The 19,766-nt window shown below is 47.0% G+C and overlaps 1 protein-coding gene across 3 annotated transcripts in view; it reads right to left on the reverse strand.

The window, feature by feature from the left end:
- Nucleotides 1–19,766, reverse strand: part of UBR2 (ubiquitin protein ligase E3 component n-recognin 2) — a 1,804,160-nt gene that overhangs the window by 244,781 nt on the left and 1,539,613 nt on the right. For all 3 annotated transcript variants that reach the window (XM_086927821.1, XM_086927820.1, XM_086927822.1), the window contains one exon: nucleotides 9,264–9,394. In XM_086927821.1, coding sequence (XP_086783947.1) covers nucleotides 9,264–9,394 — 131 coding nt within the window. The remainder of the gene's footprint in view (nucleotides 1–9,263; nucleotides 9,395–19,766) is intronic.

Raw genomic sequence — 19,766 nt, forward strand, 5'->3', positions numbered from 1 at the left:
CTTGTGTCTGGGGGCAGCATCCATTTTGTGATGCTGAGGTTCGGGTTTAACTTTAACCGGGGTTCACAGTTACATACCTGTCGTGTCCCTCTAGAAGGGTGGAATGCTACCCCCGTCGCCAGAATTGGCAAGGGGGTAGTATTCCAATTCGTATGACACCTTACTCAACATGTTTTGATAATGCTATACCAAAGTTAGCAATAACCGCGAGGATATAATGCACTTAAGAATATATGGTATAGCGTTATCATGGAAACAGCTAAAGGACTTGGTTCCAAAAGCTGTAGACAGGCTCAGCTCATGCCAGAGCACTATCTCACATAATTCCAAGCACTCTGCCTCTAGGATTGTTAAGGCCTGCCATAGGAGTGACTTATAGGAGTATACGTGTCCATTTTAGGGTTAGATATAGAGATACTATATCTAAAGCAAAGGGTGTTTACACCACCTTGCCCCAGCTGATTGATCAGCCAGATGTGTCAGATTTGGATGGCCAGCCAGGGGTGGCATAATACATGCTGCAGCCCCTGGTAGGCCTAGGGTGCACATATGCCCTGGGTACCTATGGTACACTGTACAAGGACTTACAAGAGTGCCCCAATACCAATTGGTAAATGCACCTAAGGTACATGGATGTCAATTTAGAGAGAGAACAGCTAGGCTGTGGTCTGATTAGCTGTCCCACAGCCAGGGAAAATCGTAAACTAGTGAAGCAAAAAGCAAAAAATCTGGGGTGACCAAAGGATTGCAGACCCTACTCTCCTACATCCGGGTGGTGCAAAGGACTAGACTAGTGCGCTGCGCAGGAACAGCCGGTGTATGAGGCGCGGGGGTGTCCAACCAAGTACAAGACAGTATATGGTAAATGGCTGGGCCTGCCGGATTGATGGGAGAGGGGATGGATAGTGAACAGTTTCCTCATATGGGGATTCTGATGGTTGAACAAATGGAAACACAACAAGAATGGGTCATTTAGAGTATTCTAGATCATGTAAGCAATGCTATGTACAGATGTTACAATGTTGTGTTTATTGGATTATTCACTTGTTAAAACCCAATAAAATTGAAAATCAAGAAAAAGAATTACGTCCAATGGTGCATGTTCAAGAGCACTGGGCCACTGACATTTTTTCTTCTGCCATTCTGTATTGTGCAAAACGTCTATTTCTCCCTGACAATCTTTCTTTTGGTCTGTCTAAGTCCATCCCTCCTTGTCCTCCTCTTCCTTCATTTCTGACACTGTAGTCCGTTTCTCTCTTACACATCTCCATTCTAACTCTCACTCCACACACTGCTTCTCATTTCTATGGCCTTCATCGTTCTTCCTTCCCATTTCCTTTTTTCTTACACAACCACATTCTTACTTGCTCTCATATATACATTCTTATTTTTCTCTCTCCTTACCTTCCTCTAGCTCTACCAAATGTCCTCTCCATCTCTTTTCTGCTACATTATTTAAATAACTAATTTTCCAATATTACTCTCCTTTCCTCGCCCCACTATATAATTAAACTCTTCCTCTTTCTGTCTCATTCTCTCTTTCTTTACCCCTTGTTCCATTCTTATCTCAGTTTCCTATTTGGGTAAAATAGCGGATACTTGTGTTGGGAGAAGGTTCTCCACCTGCGGAAGGGGCCAAAGTGGTACAAAAGAACAAGTCAATTCACTTTAATAATAAGCTTTCTGGACTACATTCTAAGTTCAGATTCCTCACCTTGTGAATACCCTCAAGGTGCCAGATTGAATGAGGAAAATTCTCTCAGCAATTTCCTTGTATGATGATAGGTGGCGTGCACCGGAAACTACGCCGCCAGAGCCATATATAGCACCACCTCTGCATGTAGATGCCAGTTTCTTCCTGGATCTTGTCCATATTGTTGGAAGCATAGACCTTAACTAATCAGTTATGACAGTGTGAAGATGGCTAAATTGGGACTTTTTAATAAATGGAGAAATAGTCCATTCCACGGAACGCTGGCTCAGGCACAGGGAGTCTGTGCAGTATCTCCACCCAGCTATGGAATATAGCGGGGTTGGAGAAACCTAACTGCGCATGGCTGTTTGGCTGGCTTAAGATGGCCGGCCAAACTGACATGTGCGCTTGTAAGTGCGCTGCACTCCTCCTCCCTCCCATGGTCGGGCCCGCCCCTCCCTTCACATGCTTGGCTCAGCCAGCAGCTGAAAAATAAAACAATTATAAATTATCCTTTTATTTTTCAGTTGCTGGCTGTGAGCCGGTGAGGTGACGCTTCCCCCGCCATTGCAGAGGAGCTGCCCCTCGAAGGCGGAGGGCTGGTGATGAATCTGCAGTTAGATAGAGGATTCACCAGAAAGAGCGTTACTGAAGGTATGTAACTTGTTCTTCTGATCAGTACTTCTAACAAGAATCCTCGGCTTATGAATAAATGCCACAGCACTCCCTTCCTAGATGGAGGGACTGTGGAATGCCTCAAAGTCCTGCTGAACTGAACGGACAAAACGTTCTTCCAGCCAGACCTAGCTATCAGGGCAGTAATCATGGACATAAGTTAGTGGTCGCCAAGGGTCGCAGCGGAGACCCCTGGCTTACCTCCTGCGACCCCTGGCACTGTCCTTGCAAACCCAGGCCTTAGAGGTGTAAGGGCAGTGTCAGAAACAGAACAGTAGTCCTACAAGGCTCTAATTAGCCTTCTTTACTTTCGGTGCTTCTCAGCTACATGTGTGAAGCCTAACAACTAAAAACTCTCAGCAGAAGCCAGATCTAAGCAAAGTAACAAACTTGCAGAATGTTTTTGCAAATGGAGCAGACCCCAGTAAAAAGGAGTCTCTGCGACTCGTTTTGCCTTTTAGCTTGTGAAGGGAGAAGGAAATAGGAAATACTGTTGAGATAGACAGAGGGTAGAGGAGAAAGACTAGGAGAGGAAATCAGGGGAAAATAATGAAAGAAACTGATCTGGGTTTAATCCACCATCATTCTTTAGCTCACTCAGCGACCCAAGTTCAGACATGGCCATTTGCATATCAGTCTGACCCTGTGCCTCATGGGAACAGTCCAGCCCGAACTGCCAAGCCATGTCTTCCCTGGACTGGAAACAAGCATCCTGGGACCGGTTTCTGGCTAATCAGTCGTCATCAGCCAGGCTAGCTTGAATCCAGTGGCAAAGTGAGCCAGGGACCCACGTCTGGGCATACACTGCCAACTTAGGGCGAACAAAGCAAAACCAAAGGGGATTATGGATGCAGTGTTCAACATTGCAAGAGATCTGAAATAGCACAATGGCTTCAGTCGTTCTTCAGTACAGGGAAGTAGGAGGAGAAACACCCAGCTCCTAATTTTGATGCCGGAACCTTCTCTATGGCTCTTTTGGCCAAAAGCAAGACATACAAGTGGTCTTCTGCCAGCTCTTATGGTGGTGGTGGAATGTGCAGTGAGGTGGAAAGAAATGTGAGGGTGCAACTCAGGTCTGAGGTGATGGATTGCGACCCCCGGGAAGAAATATCAGATTCTGCCTCTGACAAGGTATGCTGTATGCTTGAAAGGGTGCTCTAAAGAAGTTTTGGGGCTACAGTTGTAAAGGAGGGGGGGATAGACACTGAGCTGTGCATTGCCCTGATGCTCAGAGCCTGGTCTTTGTGAGCCAGGACTTCAGCGAAGAAAAGTGTTAAAGTCCTGCTGGACTGGCCTGGTAGAGGTGTCTGACGTTGGTGACATTGAAATCCCCTACCATAGCCATGAAGGGAGCAATATTGCTAGTGGAATTGTCTGGTGGGAACACCCGTACCCAAGGAACATGCTGGGTACCATTCTAAGGATAAAATCGCCTTTATCATCAAATACGAATGGCATGTCCAATAAGCTAAAGAATGATGATGGATTCAACCCAGATCTGTGACTGGGGGTGAGTGTCTGAAAAGTTTCAGCGCTCAGTGCATCATCTCCTTGTGTCTGCTATGTCCAATAAGTGTGTCTGTAGATCCCCGGAGAAGCCTGTAGACCTCATCCAGTTATGATGCCAAAGTACTACACCGATACCATTACCTGACCTAAACAGTTAATCATGTCCAAGCCAGAGCAACTTACAACTTTTGCTGTGTCCTAACCATCCTTGATAGCTTGGGTCAAGGGACGCCCTAAAGTCGTCTAGAACTGTTGATCAAACTTGGGCCACCGTGTCCCGTAGAGCACGGGAATAGCAGCCTTGAAGAAATCTGCCTCACAGATCGCAGAACAAAGCTCATGGAGGAAAAGATGCATTTGCCAAATGTCTCTATTCTCTTAGACTCATGATCAAGTGGGGTGGTGGGGGTGTTGGGTCGCCTGGTCATCGGTGGCAGACTGAGGAACGGGTCTATTAACTGGTAGTCCCAAACATGGTTTCTCCCAAGTGCCCAAGAAGGTATCCAAAGGGCCTTATTCCTGTGGGCTTTAAATTACTAAACTGTGAAAGAAAGGGGCCGAAGGGAGGCGGAACAGCCATTATTTTTAAGGATCGTTTCACCTGCCTTCTTGAACCAGTAACACTACTAGGAGACCACGAACTTCCAGCATTCCAGGACTCCAGTGGGTAACAAAAAATGTTTGGAGGGGCAGGTATTACAAGTGTGAATTCAGTACCAAATTACTGGTACAATGGTTTTCCTTTTGTCTGAAACATAATCACTTTTTAGTTATAGGTGATTTTAACATACACTATGAAAATAGGGACGACAATATGAACAAACAATTAAAAGGTGATATGCAGATTTTACAACTGAAACAATGGGTTAATGGACCCACTCATGTTGCTTGGCATACAATCAACCTTGTGTTTTCCAATATTGAATCTATAGAGGTTGTGGAACCAGAGCCCCTTACTTCGAATGATCATTCTTTAACTAATTTTACTCTCACCCAACCAATCAATAAAATCAGCCCAAGTACGCCCTTGACAAGGATATTAAATACACTGGAATCTTATAACTCTCGACCTCCGTGCCTCTCATTTTCCTTTAAGAGATCAAATTAACAGAAAGACAGTTCCAGCCCAGACTATGGTTGATATATTAAATTCAGCAATAACTTGCACACTGGATTTATGTGCTCCCGAGATAGTAAATAAAACCCTCGGAAGTGTGGTATTCCTCTGACCTAAGACTCCAAAAAAAATGTAAATCCCTAGAACATAAATAGAGAATGACCAAAAATAAGGACGATAAATTATCCTATAGGGCAGAGATAAAGAATTATCACACAACTATTAAACATGTACCTCTATGGGAAGAACAAGTTGCCTGGGCAATGTCAGAGTTCAAATCAGGATCTCCGCTCGACCCCTGTCCTCATTTCTTCTCGACTCGTAACTGTTCTCTGCCCTTACGTCACAAATTTTAAATCACTAGATATAGTTGTATTCCCAGAATCATGGAAATAAGCAATTGTATCCCTCTGGCAAAAAAGTTGGTATTAACGTTACCAATCTATCAAATTATCGACCAATCTACCAACCTCCATACCTGTCCAAAGTTTTGGAGAGATCGGCTAATAAGCAATTTTCTGATTATCTCGAGATTAATGCTCTTTTGGACCACTCACAGATGGGATTTAGGGCCTCCAACAGCCCTGAGGCTGCCATGCTAGCTGTTTTAGACAAGATAAGACTTTCTCTGGACCACATCCTTATAGACTTGGCGGCTTTTGACACTGTCACAAAATCTCCTATTGAGAACTTTATACGAAAAAAGGCTTAATTCTAAAACGCTTCATTGGTTTAAATCATTTTTGCTTAACAGAACTAAGGCAGTACAAATGGAATCTTTTTCCTCCAGCCCCAAAACAATAGAGTGTGGTGTTCCGCAGGGAGCCTCCTTCAGCTGTACTCTTTTTAATGCCTATGTCTCCCCTTTGGCCACGAATGGCAGGAAATGGGGATTTAACACCTGGTTCTACGCTGAGGACACGCAATTGTTAATAACATTCGAGGAAAAATATGAGAACACCAAGAGTAACTTAAGTAACTGCCTTTCAGAAACCACAGGTTGGATGTCTAATCACTGCTTGAAATTAAACACAGAGAAATCTGAGATACAGCTTTTTTGCGGAGCACAGTTATTCTGGGACACAACCTGGTGGCCACATTCATTAGACACTGCTCCTAAGCCCAAACATGTTGTAAAAAACCTTGAATTCCTTTTAGACAACAGGTGAAGTATGCAAGACCAAGTCCGAGCATTGTATGGTAAATGTTTTGCCATGCTAAAACTTATATTGTCATAGCCGACTATTTATTTCCCTGTTTACAAGTCATTCAGAATGCAGCTGGCAAATTGGTTTGTACTAGGAACAAGTATAGTTCTGCTTCAAGCTGCCTGAAAGAGCTTGATTGGTTGCCTATGAGACAAAGATCCAAGTTCAAACTACTGAGCTATGCACATAGGGCCCTTTACAAATCCAGAAATAGAATCCTGCAGGACAAACAGGAATTCTATGTCCCCCCACGAGACCTTAGGTCATGCAATCACGCCCTAGCTAACACTTTACGCATTAAAAAAAGATAGAGCTGGAGGTCGCTCTTTTTCCTATTTGGCGGCTACTCACTGGAACCAACTCCTGTTGGAGCTTTGCATCATTGACGAACACATGAAGTTCAGAAAGAGGCTGAAAATGTGCCTTTTCAAATCAAACCAATCAAATCAAATCAAATCAGGTGTTTGTTAAGCGCAACTACTCACCAGTAAGGGTCTAAAGGTGCTGGGGGTGGGGGGGGGGGTGAGGGGGTTCGCAGGTACCAGTCCATCAAGAAGGGGGTCTGACGAAGATCCATGTCTTGAGGTTTCTTGCGAAGATGGGGAACAATGTTATCTGTCTGAGGTGGAGCGGAAGGTTGTACCAGCACTGGCCACGCTGAAGGAGCAGGAGCAGCCTCCTAATCTGGTCTTTCAGGTGTGGGGACCATGGCATAGGAGAGCTGGGCTGATCGTAGGGTGCTTTGGGGTGCGTGGAATTTGAGTCGGCTGTTCAGGTATGCTGGTCCGGTGTCGTGGAGGGCCTTGTGAGCGTGGGTTAGCAACTTGAAGGTGACTCTAGCTTCGATGGGGAGCCAGTAGAGTGTGCGCAGGTGCTGGGAGATGTGGCTTGGCAGGTTGAGGACCAGTCTTGCGGCAGCATTTTGGATGTTCTGTAGCTTGCGGGTGAGGTTTTTGTTTATTCCGACATAGAGTGCGTTGCCGTAGTCGAGCCTGCTGGTGACCAGGGCGTGAGTGACAGTCTTTCTGTGTTCGAGGGGGATCCATTTGAAGGTCTTAGGTGAGAGGCGGAGGGTGTGGAAGCAGGACGACGAGACGGAGTTGATCTGGCGGTCCATTTTGTGCTCTGAGTGCAGGATGATTCCTAGGTTGCGTGCGTTGTCCGTGGGGGTGGGCGGGCTGCCGAGGCAGGGGGGCCACCAGGTGGCCTTCCAGGCATCTGGGTTTGGGCCCATGATGAGTACTTCCGTTTTGTTTGTGTTTAATTGTAGGCAGCTGTTTTTCATCCATTTGGCAACAGCTTCCATGCCTTCTCGAAAGTGGTGTCTGGCGGTGTTGGATTCGTTGGATAGGGAGAGGATGAGTTGGGTGTGACACAATGTTGAGTCCGTAAGTTCTGACGATGGGGGCGAGCGGAGCCATGTAGACGTTGAACAGCGTAGGGCTGATGGAGGACCCCTGGGGGACTCCGCAGGTGGTAGGTGTAGGTTCTGAGAGGAAACGAGGGAGTCTGACCCGCTGCGTTCTGCCAGAGAGGAAGGAGCAGATCCAGTGGAGGGCCTTTTTCAGGGATTAAGCTCTGAAGCTTCACTGGCTAAGGCTCAAGTCCTGATGGTCTATGTCTTATGCCACTATATTCCCCCTAAACAGATTTTCGTCTATCCTATTGCTGTGATATCCCTTGGGATGAGTGTTGCATTTTATAAATACAAATACAAATAATGGTAATAGAGTTCTGTAGGAGCGTGACCAGACTAGGTTACCTCCTTCAGAACATTAGTCTTCCCTTCCAAAGTAGGGAGATGTAGGTATAGCACTATACATACCGAAAATGAAGTAGGAACTTTCTTTGGTGGCAGGGCAGGGAGAAGAAACTAATCCAGTGTCTCGAGAAGTATCCAGGCTACTGGCATCTTGCAATTCTTCATACCAAATTGCCTCATCGTATTGGAGGACAAAATCATACCCTTCATGAAACTTGTTATTGCCCGAGTCAGTGCCAAAAAAGATTGTGCGAAGTCTGGGCCCAACCTCCTGGTAAAGGCAAAGGATTGTTGGCTGGCTGCATTCTGGTGGGATCAGGGTGTGGCATTGGCTGAGGACTTGGTGGCTTCAGCTTGGAGTTGGAGAGCACAATAGGTTGTGTTGGCAGCACTGGATTCAATGCAAAGGGAACCAGTGCAGCAGGTGGAGCTGGAACCAAAGTGGGCAGCATAGCCGGTATTAACCTGAAGCGGGTTTGAGGGGTGTGGATGGCGTCAAGGGTGGAAGTCTGACTGGAGACTTCTGCAGATCATTCAAAAGTACTCATCCGAACAACTTCACTTTCAGCATCTCCTCGCAACACTTGCCAAGATGTTGTTGGATGCAACCTAGCACTGCTGACTAAGAATAACTTCAAATTTTTGAGATCTAGACTGATGCCTTGTACTGTAGTGCAAGTAGGATATTAGTTGGAGCGACTACCCATGAAAAGTATTTCTTCGCACAAAATATAAAGCATTGAGAATCTACAACAAGATTCCTAAAAGACCTTTTTTGAGACACTCCTGTTTTATAAGATGCTGCAAAAATTAAAAATAGAGTTCTTTCAAAAAGTAGCAAAAGTTGAAGTGACTCGGAATGTTGAAGATGAGTTTGAATAAGTGGGACTGCTCAAAATTAGTACTGAAGACATGGTTTATTGAGCACCAACAAACTGCCCCAATCTTGAGCCACTTTCAGGTATTTTTTCCTTCTTTGGATTGCAATCATTAATAATACTACTACTAAAACAATATCAATTGATGAGTTATATTTTCTGATATTTAAACTTGAAAGAGAATTGTAACTGAAATGTAACATAACATGCACTGTTTCCCAACATCAGATATGCAATAGCATAGTAACTCATCTTGCACTTCACTTTGGTTTATATAAAAAGTTCTTTCTTTGCTACATATCTTGAACCACTAGCAATCAAGATTCCTGTAACATGAGTCTTTAAGAAAAGATATTCCCAGAGTGCTTTATCTAATAATGTGAACTTAAATCTCAATGAACAGGATAGAAATTCATATTACCTTGCATTTCTGGAGGTGCAGGAACGCCATTTAAATAATGGAAAAACAATGCACAACACCTCAGAAAAGGCATGATGCCAACTTTTATAGTCCTGCACAGATGCCAGCCAGATGACAACTCTTTCAAGGCACTGAAAGGAAGAAAGGAGACAAATTTAAACACCTTCAGTAACGTTGGATCTAAAGGGCTGAGTATTCTCTCTGAATTTTCTATTTTGAATAAATGCAGGCTCAGACATGCAAACACTTTTCACACTTTTGACAATGTCATGAAGCTACATGGCACCACTTACGGACCAGTGTCACTGACACGGACTGGAGAGAAGGCCAATGTACATTAATGGGGCCGAAACACCCGGCCAGTTATGTATTTAGGGGTTTCTGACTAGAGGGACTTTGGTATTAGAGGATTGCTGGGGGAATGAGGATGAGTAATAAATTATCAGCGAGCAGAATACTGTATCCATAAGGAAGAATTTTACCAAAGGTACAGAACAATTTTTAAATGAACAATTTTCCCTTTGCAGATTCTTTTTCTTTGAATGGTTCTCATCAATACACGACAATTTGGACAGAGATGCCCTGATTTAACAAAAATAAATACTATCCACAAATCTTCTGCAGATCCTTCTCTGCTCTTCTGATTCTAGTCAATAATTATTCAGCAAACAAACAGCTAAGACCAAGCGGTAACAGTGAACAAGTTACTTACCTTCGGTAACGATGTATATGGTAGAGACATAGTCTAGCCGCAGATTTCTTAACTTAGAATATCCCCAGGTTTCAGACTGGATTCGGAAAACTTTCTGCAGCGTCACCTCTGTGCGCGGGGGGGCGGCGCCGCACGACTCTGCCCTGACGTCGTCCACGGACATGACGTCAGCGGAGCCATATATGCCCCTCACGGCGCGCTGACGTCAGTTTTCTTCGGAGAAACTTTTCTGCGTCACAACGAGGAGCCACAACCAAAAACTGTGAGAATATGGGAACAGTGTGCAAAAAGGATGAAAAGAGAAATTGAAGGTGAAAAACAGCACCATGAAGGACAATGCCAGGCACTGGATGTTGAAAAGTAGAAAAAGGAAAAGCAGAGCACCGCTCTGAAAAACACTCCCACAAACCGAAGGCCAAATCCCTTTAGGAGTGAGATGAGGACGTGAAAGAACAGTCTGGCAGGCGACAGAAAGTCCACATCCCTAATGTATATAACCATGAAGGAAATAAGTCCGGAACACAGCATTAAGGATAACTCACCACAAGACGTCACCAGAGAGAGACGTAGTAATCCCAATAAGAGACCTATAGAATGTGGCTGAGGCAATAAACTTGAACCAATGAGGCGCCGGGGTGGTAAAAGACCCCAAGGCGATGGGGAAGGGGAGAGTGGGGTGGAGGGAAAAAACATGAAAGTTATCACCCGCACCTTCCAGGCCTAGGACTGGATAGAACACATGAGAAATTAGCATACCGCCCAATCCCGAGAATGGGCGGAGTAGCAATAAAAATAGATTAAGTATTCCATGTCGTAATGAAAAGAAAATGTCACTGTGCCGAAAGGCAAACCACCTAGAGGGAGGCGAGTGTAGAAAGCCCAACCTGAAAAGGTCCTTGCAGAACGGGGAGGACGGGCGGGCGTTAAGGAATCTGCGGCTAGACTATGTCTCTACCAGATACATCTGATCAAGACATCTAGCCGCGGATTCCTTAACTTAGGATAGATACCAAAGCCATACCCGTAGAGGAGGCGGGTCTGCGACTGAACCCCACCAAGTTTCAGAGAGAACTGCACAAGTTACTTACCTTCGGTAACGATATATCTGTAAGAAACAGTAGTTAGTGTTAGATTCCTTACTTTAGAATATCCCCAGGCGTCAGGCTGGATCCGGAAGCACAAGTTACTACTTGTGTAACGACATATCTGTAAGAAACATTAGTTAGTGATAGATTCCTTACCTTAGAATATCCCCAGGCGTCAGACTGGATCCGGAAATATTTGCGTAGCAATACCCCTGCGCGTCGGTATGCGTCGTCTGCGGCTCCGCGTCCGTTGTCGGCGTTGTTAACACCGGAATGACGTCGTCGGAGTACTTAGACGCCGCCCATGCGCGCTGACGTCAGTTCTGATACACAGCTTTTCCATGCCAGATATGCAGAGCCATGATAGAACCAACACTGGTGCCACGAAACTAGGGCCCTGAAAAGGGATGACCTTAACCCTAGATATCGGTTCGCAGAACATGGAGGATGGGTGGGTCGGTGTAAGAAGGTAGATCCGGACTATGGTTGCCCCCAACTTTTTGCCCTGTGTTTTAGCTGGTTTTTGACATAGTTGGCCTGGGACCTTGCCAATCAGGACCCCAGGCCTACTGCTCTCCCTGTAAAATGGATTCCATGTACCTTAGGTACATATCCAATTGGTACTGGGCCACCTTATCAGACCCTGTAACTCAGGGCATAGGTGTACCCAGGGCCTACCAGGGGCTGCAGCATGTATTATGCCACCCCTGGCTGGCCATCTAAATCTGACACAACTGGCTGCACGACAGCTGGGGCAAGGTGGTGTACTCACCCTTTGCTTTAGATATAGTATACCTATATCTAACCCTAAAATGGACACCCGTATTCCTATCAGCCACTCCTATGGCAGGCCTTGACAATCCTGAAGGCAGAGTGCTTGGAATCGTGTGAGATGGTGCTCTGGCATGAGCTGAGCCCGTTTGCAGCTTGCGGAACCAAATCCTAATAGCTGTTCCATGATAACGCGTACCATATACTCTTAAGTGCATTATAATCCTCGCGGTTATATGCTAACTCTGGTATCGCTTTATCAAAACATGTCGAGTAAGGTGTCATACGAATTGGAATACTAACCCCTCGCCAATTCTGGTGACGGGGTTAGCATTCCACCCTTCTAGAGGAACACGACATGTATGTGACTGTGAACCCCGGTTAAAGTTAACTCAAGCCTCAGCATCACAAAATGGATGCTGCCACCACAGACATAAGTCTGACCTCCTGCTGCTGGGAGTCCTTCCAGTGAGGGAGGCTTGGACAAAGGGTTTCCTGTCAGGGGCGGTGCTAGCACCATCCCAGACAGGGTTTTGTGTATCCTGGGTAGGCAGGGCTTTAGAGGAAGGTGACTGCAAGTGGCACCCCGGTGCTCACTATGCATAGGCCGGCTAGAACCAGTTCCAGGGGCACACCAGCCCCTGACCTGGGGAAAGTCCGGCATGGGAGAGGGGTGTAACCACCCCCCTTCCTGGTCCCACCCATGGGCAGGACCTAGTCGCGTGCCAACCCCTTTTACTAGTATAAAGATAGGAGCGGGCCCCCTTCCAAATTAGATCATCTTTGAATCCTGAAACTACTTTCTACGAAAGGAACTATCGACTTCTTCTCAAGATTTCTCCCTTGTGGCTAAGGAGTAGTCACCCTGCATCCGCAGGCACCATCCAAGCATCGCGGTCTGCTGTAAGTCTCTCCTCCGGATCAAGACTGCCCAGCTCGACGAGAACTGGCTTCCCTGGCACCTCTGACCTCAACCTGCATCATCAGCCCAGCTGAGATTCGTGGGTGTGACGAGACCTCGTGGGACCGGCCATCTTCAGGACTGAACAACGCTTGCCCAGCACGACCGCCGAGAGATCCTCGAGTGAGTGCTTTGGGGTCCGAGAAGCCCCAACACTGAGCAGCTCCAGCACCGAAGTTCAGCCTCCCAGCCTCCACGAGATCTGCGTGGGGCCCTTCTGCTCTTTGCTGCTCACCGCGTTGTCTGGCTACTAGCCCGCTGGCTTGTGGCCTTCCCGACGACGAACGACATCAACACCGCTGGTCTGGTTGCTCCAGATTGGCCCTTGCTCCCCTCCAACAGAGGAGCACCCCGGACCCTCCTGGTCCACTCCAGACGCCATTTTAGGTCCACCGCGTGGGCTTGCATTTGCCAAGACTTGTTGCCCCAATCCTGGGTCCAGCGACGTCGACAGCAGAGACCTTCGTGGGACAGCTCGCACCTCCATCCTGGTCGCCGACAACGCCTCCTGGTCCGTGAGACTGCAGAGCCCAGCGTCGCCCACTCACCTGGTCGAGGTGACTCCATCCGGTGCCATCCTGGTGCCCATCTGATCACTGGCTAGTGATTCAGGACTTGGTTCCCTCTGCTTACAGGTGTCTTCCATCTTCGATCCAGGCTTGGATCCAACCAAATCTCTTCACTGGTCACCTGCCAGCAACTTCTTCTTTCAGGCTCCATAGACTGCAACGAGGATTCCCGACGTCTTTCCAGACCTATGCAGCTGCAGCCCCTGGGCTAGGTAACCTCAGCATTTCGGTGCTCCAGCATAGCCTCACTATCCAAGGGTCCAGATCCTTTTTCGTTTCAGCTCTACCTAGTCGGATTCGTCCGATAACACTAACTTTGTAATTCCTAGCAACCATAGACTTTGTTCAGCATCTCGAGTGAGAGTGCACACACTGCACCCGATCTCCCTAGGCCTCCTGCTAGTAATCTGAAGGTTCAGTAGTCAAGTCCTAGCGATCCCAAAGCCTATTAGAGTAGTACTTACCTGCTAGTAATTTCGCATCCCACTTTTAGAGTATATGGTTTTTCGTGCCCCTCGGGCATTTGTGTAAATTGTGCGACTTTGTGTATTTTCTTAAGAGCTTTGTATTGTGCTTAGCACCCTGTCCTCATAAAGAGTCCAGGGTTGTTGTGTTCTAAATAAATATCCTTTTATTTTCATAACAACTTGTGTGGTGTCCTTTCACTTGGTGTTCAAGGGGTATATGTGATGGTATACCAGATGGCTTAACACGCCCTCTAGAGTTTAGCCTAAAGACTGCTCTTGTCCATGCTACTAGGATAGCTGGTCTACGGTTGACTTACAACCAATCATCAATAAGGGTTGTTTGGACTGATACAAAGTGCTCACTAGAATAGTGAACATTATATATCAGGCCAACTTCTCACATTGGTGAGCAGCGGTTGGGATTTGAGCTTGCTGTTGTTTTACCACACGCATCCTAAGAATATCATTGTGAAAGATCACATAAGTACCCAGGTACATATAACTTAGCTTAGAATACTCTGAGTTCTACTGGACCAGCTGTTGTAGTTCAACAAGGCTTAGCACACCTTGACTACAACTCTTAGCAAGGGATCAGTAGGCAAACAAATAGTGTAGGTAGGTGCATCACTTACACCACACTAGAAAAGCATGTCAGACAAAGGAGGAAACTCTGAGTCTCCCCTTGTGTCAGTTGACGGTCCACAGGTCATGTCCAGATATGCAGCTCTTAGCTTCCAGGAGATGAGACAATTGTGTACCTCCAGGAAGCTAAAACAGGGTTCTAACCCTACCATTCCCTTTCTGATTGGTCTTTTAGAGACTTATGATGCCAGGAGAACTGCTAACCCAGATTCTTCTAATCCAGATGGGAACATGCCTCCCTTAAAGGGAACCACTGGTGACCCTGACCTCCAGGCAGCAGATGATGCAGAGGAGGAGGAAGAGGAGCCATCAGAGGACGAGGCAGACAAAGGTCAGGTAGAAGTCAGTAGACTAACCAGGACCAACTTAAGTAGGCATGAGAATGGATTTGGGGGACCCCCAGGGCCACTCTCAGGCAGGCTTAACATTGGTAATGGACAAGTTAGATCTCTATCCAGAGGCTCTAACAGATCCATTAGAACCAATGGCTCTCAGACCTCTTCTCACAGAGGGATGACATCCCCTCAGAGGAGAGAGCGTGAGGCCAAGATGAGGGAAGTCAATCTGAGGATTGAAAGGGAAGAACTTGCCCTGGCCAAAGAGAGACTTGCCTTTGCTAGAGAGCAGAAATTGAGTGGGGTAGATCCCACTGGTGGCAGCATTCTCCCAAGAGAAAAAGACAGGAGTTTAGACACTAGACACCTGAGTAAGATAGTGCCCCCCTTTAAACAAGGGGATGATATCCACAAATGGATAACTGCTTTGGAGAGGGCTTGCACTGTACAGTGTGTCCCCCAGAGTCAGTGGGCAGCTATCTTGTGGCTCTCCTTTGAAGGCAAAGGTAGAGATAAGCTCCTCACTACTAGAGTTGAGGATGCTAACAATTACCAAGTCCTGAAGAATACACTGGTTGATGGGTTTGGCTTAACAACTGAACAGTACAGGTTGATGTTCAGAGACACCCAGAAAACTCAGTCTCAGGATTGGACTGACTTTGTTGATTGTGCCACTAAGGCTTTTGAAGGCTGGCTACTGAGAAGTAAGGTTACTGATTTCAAAGGATTGTACAATCTAATTATGAGAGAGCAAATCTTAAGTAATTGTCAGAACCAGTTATTACACCAGCACCTGGTAGACTCTGATCTGACCTCTCCACAAGAATTGGGTAAGAGGGCAGACAAATGGGTCAGGACCAGGGTCAGGCCTAAGAACCAGGGTGGTGACCAAAAGAAGGAATCAACCAAGCCTCAAGAGAAGGGTGGGAATAAATCTTCTGATCAAACCACAGGGCCCCAAAACTCCTCTGAAAAGGGTGGGTCCCAGACTTCTCCCAACACCCAAAAGAAACCTTATTGTCATACCTGCAAACAGGTAGGCCATTATAAAAGTGACAGCAGTTGCCCCAAGGCCAACAACAATAAGGAGAATATACCCCCAGATACTACTCCCAGACCTCCTGTTACCACTAGTGGTAATCCCCCAGGTGGTGGGAGTGCCCCTAAGAATGTGGTGGGCATTACATTGGGAAACCAGGTGGATCATGGCCTGGCCAGATCCCCTAATACAACTCTTGTCTGTGAGACTGGCATGGGGTTTGCCAACTTCACTACTGGTTCCCACATTTTGGGGAAGTATAGACAAGTGCCCCTTATCAATGGTCAGAAAGTTGAGGCATACAGAGACACAGGGGCCAGCATCACCATGGTGATTGACCATCTGGTCCCCTCTGCCCAACGGACCCCTGGTTTCATTTATCAGGTGACAGACGTTCATGGAGTGAAAAGAAGGCATCCCATGGCAGTAGTCGAGCTCAGCTGGGGTAATGTCACAGGGCCCATGAGAGTGGCAGTGACAGATACCCTACCTGTAGATTGCTTACTGGGGAATGACCTGGAACTCTCAGCATGGGCTGAGGTGGAGCAAGAAACCCACTCCAGGATGATAGGCCTACCCAGAAAGGTTAGTGGGGCAGTAATAGCTACCGCCCCAGTCCAAGCACCATTCCTCCCTGAAAAGGTTGGAAGAGCAGTGGTAGCCACTGCCCAGGCTCAGACAGACTTTCCAGAACAGGATAGGTGGGCTGTGACAGTCACAGCCCAAACACAAACTGAGTGCCTTCCTTAAAAGGGTTGGTAAGGCTGTAATGGTCTCAGCCTCTACTCAAACAGATAGTGGGGTTGTGAAGCCTGAAACAATGGATCACTCCACCCAAACTGAGAGCATTGAGGAGGAAGAAAAGTCTCCCCCCTCCCAGACACTAGGTGAGAGCCAGCCTCCTCAGGGAACTGACTCTACCCCTGGTGAAGGTACTGCCCCAGAGGTAGTCAGGCCTAGCCTGACAGAGCCCCTGATGGCAGTTGACCCATCCCAGGTGGGACCCAGTCTGGAGCAGGTAGCCTGCACCTCTCTACCCTGCCTCAGTCAGCCCAGGGCTGCAGAGATCAGGGAGGCCAGTGGTGGACCCCAAAGGGCCCCATGTCCAAAAGAACTCCCCAATCAACAGATTAGGATCACTGAAGCTAGTAGACCTAGCCAAGTGAAAATAAAACAGACTCCTGAGGGATCCCCCTTAAAAGTAGTTAGGGACCTCCCACAGCTGGACAATGTTGGGCACAGCCAAACATGGGGCCAAAAAACCCCAAACCTGACCTGTCCCTCCAGTAAGCCAAACAGAGGGACTCAGCCTCCAGCTTTAGGTAGCCAGAGGTTGACCCTGAGAGCTCAGTGCATCTCAGCTACAGAAAGAAAGGCACACATGATGGATGGTGATTGGAGGAAGTTGAGCCCAAAGGTAAAGGAGCCTCACTTCAGTACTCCATCCCAGCATCAGCCTTTTACTTTCCCAAGACACACCAAAGACAGAGATTCCCTATAGTGGAGACCCTCAGATACCCTTAGGGTGAGGGGTTGCATAGTGGACCATGACACAGGGGAAAACCAAGCCAGAGCTGGTCCTTCCTTATATGGCCACATAGGCAATAGAGGCTTACCTGGACAAGGATAGCCTTATCTCCTTTCGTTTGGGGGGGTGGTTATGTAGGAAGGTAGATCCTGACTATGGTTGCCCCCAACTTTTTGCCCTGTGTTTTAGCTGGTTTTTGACATAGTTGGCCTGGGACCCTGCCAATCAGGACCCCAGGCCTACTGCTCTCTCTGTAAAATGGATTCCATGTACCTTAGGTACATATCCAATTGGTACTGGGCCACCTTATCAGACCCTGTAACTCAGGGCATAGGTGTACCCAGGGCCTACCAGGGGCTGCAGCATGTATTATGCCACCCCTGGCTGGCCATCTAAATCTGACACAACTGGCTGCACGACAGCTGGGGCAAGGTGGTGTACTCACCCTTTGCTTTAGATATAGTATACCTATATCTAACCCTAAAATGGACACCCGTATTACTATCAGTCACTCCTATGGCAGGCCTTGACAATCCTGAAGGCCGAGTGCTTGGAATCGTGTGAGATGGTGCTCTGGCATGAGCTGAGGCCGTTTGCAGCTTGCGGAACCAAGTCCTAATAGCTGTTCCATGATAACGTGTCAACAAATAAGAAAGGGAGTTAGAGGAACTATAGCTAGGCTCGCCCTCCAAAAATTAAGTCAAAACAAAGGTCTCCGTTTCCAGATACCTAAGAGCCTTGCTAGATCGCAGTCAGCACACACTGGGGTTTACTGTGGAAATATGTTATTGTGTACAAAAAAGGAGAATTGCTCCTTTTTTAGGTGTCCCCTCACTCACCGGGGTTGCCCCACGGTGACATGCTTCATCATTGGGGCCATCCCAGTCCTCTACGGGCTGGGGCGTGCTGTGACTTGCGAAGTTACGTAGGAGCACTTTTTAAGACTATGTGTGGTGCATGTGTAATTGTAGGGAGTGGACTATGTGATATGGCATAGTCGCAGAGATCTTGGCAACCCTACCAGGGTCCACCACCGCAGTTTTTCTATGGCCATCCCCCCTTCCAACAACCATACCCGCAACAACCTTTCCCATTTTGGGATAACACACAGATGCAGGGGATGCCACAGCAGCCTTTTTTAGGGAGAGGCAAAAGACCAGGCCGAGGAAAAACCAGAGGACAGCAAGTACAATGGGCACAACCTCTGGAAACCAGCAGAACGCACACGAGGAGCCAAGGACCGGTAACAACACCATCAACCAGCAACATCTGAGCCTAGTGGTGAACCTCTCTGACAAAGTCTTAACACCAGTTCAAAATAGGGTGTTGGAAAAAGGCCTAGGATTTGTCCCTACCACAACCTTGGATAAATTTAAGTTGTATTGTGAGCTCAAAGAATTTGTTCGCAGTATAAAACTACACGTTTATTTTAAAGATAAACCACAACCAGTGGGAACTGTGAGTGATACAGGACTGAAGAAAAAATCCTCATTCACCCCCCCGACCACCAGTTTACCAGTGGAACTACTTGCATTTGAAAAGGCAATCCTGAAGTATGTGATGGACCTGGACACCGGGTCACTGAAAACATTTCATAACACCAGTAAAGTTGAGAAGGAAGCCATACATGAACTTGCTAACGATACAAGCATTACAATAAAACCAGCCGATAAGGGCGGAGCTATTGTGATACAGAATTCAACAGATTATGAAAATGAGTGTCTGAGACTACTAGCTGACCAACGGAATTATGAGATTCTGAGGGCAGACCCGACAGAACGCCTGAGAATTGAGATTGCAGGAATGGTGGAAGAATATCTGATAAACGATTGGCTATCCAAAAAGGAAGCAGACTTTCTGGATAATAAACACCCAAGGACTCCGTATTTTTATACGATTCCAAAGATCCATAAAAGACTTGAGAAACCACCCGGGAGACCTATCGTCTCAGGGATCGGATCAATACTAGAGCCCCTGTCTAAGTTTGCGGATGCATTCTTAAGACCACTTGTACAAAAAACAGAGACATATCTACAGGACACGAAATCAGTGGTGTGCCTCATAAAGGACCTCACCTTTGACCCCTCCATGCAGATATTGATCGGTCTCGACGTGGAGAGCCTCTATACGAGTCTGCCCCACAGGGAGACACTACAAATTCTGGAGGATATCCTATTTGAGAATGAGTGGGATTACAAAACACCAAGGCATGTGGTGTTAGAATGCTGCCGCCTCGCATTGACCGAGAATTTCTTCCTCTTCCAACAAACAATATATAAACAGACCCATGGAACAAGCATGGGAAGCACATTCGCGCCGAGCGTGGCAGGACTGTATGTTCACTGGTTGGAGAAGAAGAAAATCTTGAGTACAGACAACCCCTACTCCACCAAG

The sequence above is a fragment of the Lissotriton vulgaris genome, chromosome 6, assembly GCF_964263255.1.
Source record: "Lissotriton vulgaris chromosome 6, aLisVul1.2, whole genome shotgun sequence".
In the NCBI taxonomy this organism is placed as follows: domain Eukaryota; kingdom Metazoa; phylum Chordata; class Amphibia; order Caudata; family Salamandridae; genus Lissotriton; species Lissotriton vulgaris.